We start from the raw sequence: 3,492 nt of genomic DNA, 5'->3' as shown, positions 1-3,492 counted from the left end.
TTACAAGATCCCTAACCTGTCCTCTCTTTCGCAGATAGAAATCCTATTATCTTGTAATACGAAACTCAGCAAATAGCCAGCGGTGCAGGAATGCCGTTAGTGGTGTTCTAATTCTGTAAGAAGGACCGACAAATTGTAGGCCTTGTCACTTGTTGTATAATAGTTCTCAGCTATCACCTCGTTGAAGCACACTCTCCCTAATGGATACATTGGATTTTCTCTTGCATTTAATGGCTCAGTAGTCTGAAGTAAGAACTCTTCTCACATTAATGTTTTGAGATCTTGAGTTATGTCTGTTTTCCATTCTCTTCCGCATTCCTACAGGCTGAAGTCAACCTTTACAAGGTAGAACATCCGCGGATAACCACCAGCAGGGATTATTCAAGAGAGCAAGCAAACGTGTGTCTCTTCACCAGATTCAGTAATCTGGGATTAACTTGATGTCAGCACGGTCCTACTGGAAATTCAGAAGACGATTCTGGACAGGCTTATTCGAAAGGGGAAAAATTGACATAAACATAAAAACGTAGTTCCTGCGGGGAGAATACACGGAGATGGCGTACTTTGCACAAAACGAGACCACAGATATTACCGTGACACTGACACCGTTGTCTCAAAAGGAGCAAGCCGATGGCTACTTCAAGGAGCCCCCTTGGTTGCAAGTGTTGATTATTATCATTTACGCAGCTGTCAGTATTCTTGGTGTTGGCGGAAATGTGGTCGTCTGTTACATCGTTTTGGGCCACGCCCGTATGCGCACTGTAACGAACTACTTCATCGTGAATCTGGCGGTCGGGGACATTCTGATGGCTGTTGTGTGCGTAAATTTAACACTCTACTCCACCCTATACATAACCTGGCCATTTGGAAGTGCTATGTGCAAAATTACCTCCTTCATCCAGAGCCTTTCGGTGTCAGTGAGTATTTTTACATTGATCGCGATCAGCCTGGATCGTTTTGTGGCCATCATGTACCCCCTTCGACCGCGCATGACCGCGGGACAGACGATCATCATCGCACTTTCCATCTGGATTTTCGCGGGTGCCTTCGCGATGCCGATGCTAATCTACGCGAGCGTTGCGTTTGATGCTTCCGCGTCGTACTGCACGGATTCCAGTTGGAGCTTCACGAGGCACTATTCCTGGATGGGACTTGTCATCCAATACCTTCTCCCTCTAGGAATCCTTGCCGTCGTCTACATTTGCCTCGGACTGAAGATCTGGGGGAGGAGAACCCCCGGTGAGGTGCAGGCTACACGTGACAAGAAGTTGAGTGAATCAAAGACAAAGGTAATTTTGTTGACTACGAAGTATAAAGTTCGTTTGGGTGGTGTTCTTTCTATGCACCATTCCTTAATATTGATGGTTTCAACTTCTTACCAAAATACAAATTCAATAGCCATACATTTCATGTTTTCGATGACAGATCACGGCTGGCAACCGTGTCTCACTTTCTCTCTCACTGTCTCCCTTTTGAGAAAAACACCTACATATCTCAAGATATAATAATTATGTGGTTATAATCTTTCCATATATTGCTTTGGACTTATTAACTTTTATAATGTTTCGTCATTGTCATTCTGTCCATAATAATCACACGATAAGATTCTTTTAAAATGTATCTTCAATATAAGTCACCACAATGACAATCAAAATGGTTCCCACAGTCCAGGATATCTTTTAGAAATTGTTTCCAAGGTACTCATGACGGAGCTAATATGCCCCACTTCAAAGTGACTTGTTTACATCTATGCTCATAATATCAATCAAGATGGTACGAAATCGTGCACAGCAGAAAAAAAAGGTATCTTTCATCAAACCATCCGTTCAGTTAAATCCTCGACGATTACTAATTTTCATTTCATATCCATTTTTGCACCTCCAGCTTGTCAAGATGTTCGCGACTGTCGTACTCATCTTCGCGCTGTGCTACTTGCCCATCCACACTTTCAATCTCATCCAAGACATACATTCTTCGATTCTCTACTTTCGCTACATCAAGCTCATCTTCCTGTCCTGCCACTTACTCTCCATGTCCAATTGTTTCGTCAACCCTTTTATCTACTGCTGGATGAACACGAAATTTCGTAATGGATTCAAGGCGGTGTTCCGCTGTTTGCCCGGCGTTGAGTACGACCCCGACTGGGCTGGGACGAAGACACACGAAAGACGAGGGACGTCGCACACGCAGCTGGAGTCCATGTCAATGAGTTCTAGAAGCGATCGCTCTAAGTGGGGTTCGGAGAAGTTCCAGCGAAACGGATCGACGACGAATCACCGCCGGCTATCCGACCTCATCGCCGCTACGGAGAAGTCCCATCACTCTGTCCTGTAGTTGCCCTCGCAGGAAGGAACATGTACAAGTACGGGTCCTCCACAACGAAAGGTGTATGTCTGGGAACAGGACAGTGGACTTACTTTATGAACAGAGGTGCCTCGAAATGATGTGAAAAAGGAATGTGGAAGATCTTATCTGCCACTATATTATGACATTCATTAAAAACGTCCATGTTATTCAGTGGAGGAAATATAATAGTGCATAAACAATGCCAATGCCTATTGCCTCATGATAATTTTCAATAGAATGACAGAATTATTCCGTGTTTCGAAATTTTTCTTTATTTTCCTATTCAGTATGTTATCAAACATTTTACAACAATAACTTTATCGCGCTGTGCATACCTTGGGTCATGCTATTAGTAGTCACTTAAACTATCCTATTTCACAGTAATGGCACCTTATCATTATCTTTTGGTGCGTGTGTGTCTTTTCTTTGTTTGATTTTGCGTTTTCGTATTCCCGCTGGCAGGCCACCACAGCAGTAGTACTTGTAATCTTCAAGTGAATAACGTACATCATGAGAATGATTAACTTCATCAATACTGGCTAAGCTTACAGAACACCAATAGTGGATGCAATTTAATTGGCAATGGGTTGTTGTACGTTGGGTCAAACAACCGTCAAAGGTAATTACAGAGAACTGGGCAAGGTATATCGCTTTGTTATGACGTATGACACCCATTCTGTGTCAATAAGTTGAATGTGCACAAATGACACACACACACACACACACACACACCTATGGACAGGAATTAATGTGGCACGCATAGAGCTAACGTTGTTTTGGTAGTTAGTTTGCTAGAAGGGGAAAAAAAACAGAGTAGACTTATCTATAAAAAAAATGCTGTCAGAAGTATATCTCACTTCAATACGTTCCCTAGATTGCGTCTCTACAAAGTGTTACTGAAAATGTCCGTTAGAATTTGCGTGCATTTGTCGCTTGTTTTCAGGATATCTTTGATAAACTTGAATGGGATATCAGGATTGATCTGCAATTGATAAGAATTTAGTATGTAAAACGGTCGATGAAGCCATGAAAGAAACAGTACAGTGTATTAGCAAAGTTATTGATAGTTTGCAAATAATACGATGAAAGTTTTCTTAGTTCGATTATAAGGGAAACTTTGTGTGAGATATATTCAGATGTGTTTGA

At 42.1% G+C, this 3,492-nt stretch overlaps 1 protein-coding gene across 1 annotated transcript; it reads left to right on the top strand.

Annotated features, from left to right (window-relative positions):
- Positions 1 to 554: 554 nt before the first annotated feature.
- LOC139723753 (RYamide receptor-like) lies at positions 555 to 2,334 on the top strand. The gene is made up of 2 exons (XM_071634966.1): positions 555 to 1,289; positions 1,885 to 2,334. The coding sequence occupies exons 1-2, from the start codon at positions 555 to 557 to the stop codon at positions 2,332 to 2,334; spliced, it is 1,185 nt and encodes a 394-aa protein (XP_071491067.1).
- Positions 2,335 to 3,492: the final 1,158 nt, after the last annotated feature.

The sequence above is a fragment of the Diadema antillarum genome, unplaced genomic scaffold, assembly GCF_040938485.1.
Source record: "Diadema antillarum isolate AM-2024a unplaced genomic scaffold, OU_Dant_1.0 scf00000199, whole genome shotgun sequence".
Classification (NCBI taxonomy): domain Eukaryota; kingdom Metazoa; phylum Echinodermata; class Echinoidea; order Diadematoida; family Diadematidae; genus Diadema; species Diadema antillarum.
The sequence above is the reverse complement of the archived record's forward strand: the minus strand, read 5'-3'. Positions and strand labels throughout refer to the sequence as shown.

Coding starts and splice junctions, on each gene's coding strand:
- LOC139723753 (XM_071634966.1), top strand. CDS start 555: ATGGCGTACTTTGCACAAAACGAGACCACAGATATTACCGTGACACTG. Junction 1,290..1,884: donor TGAGTGAATCAAAGACAAAG/GTAATTTTGTTG, acceptor TTGCACCTCCAG/CTTGTCAAGATGTTCGCGAC.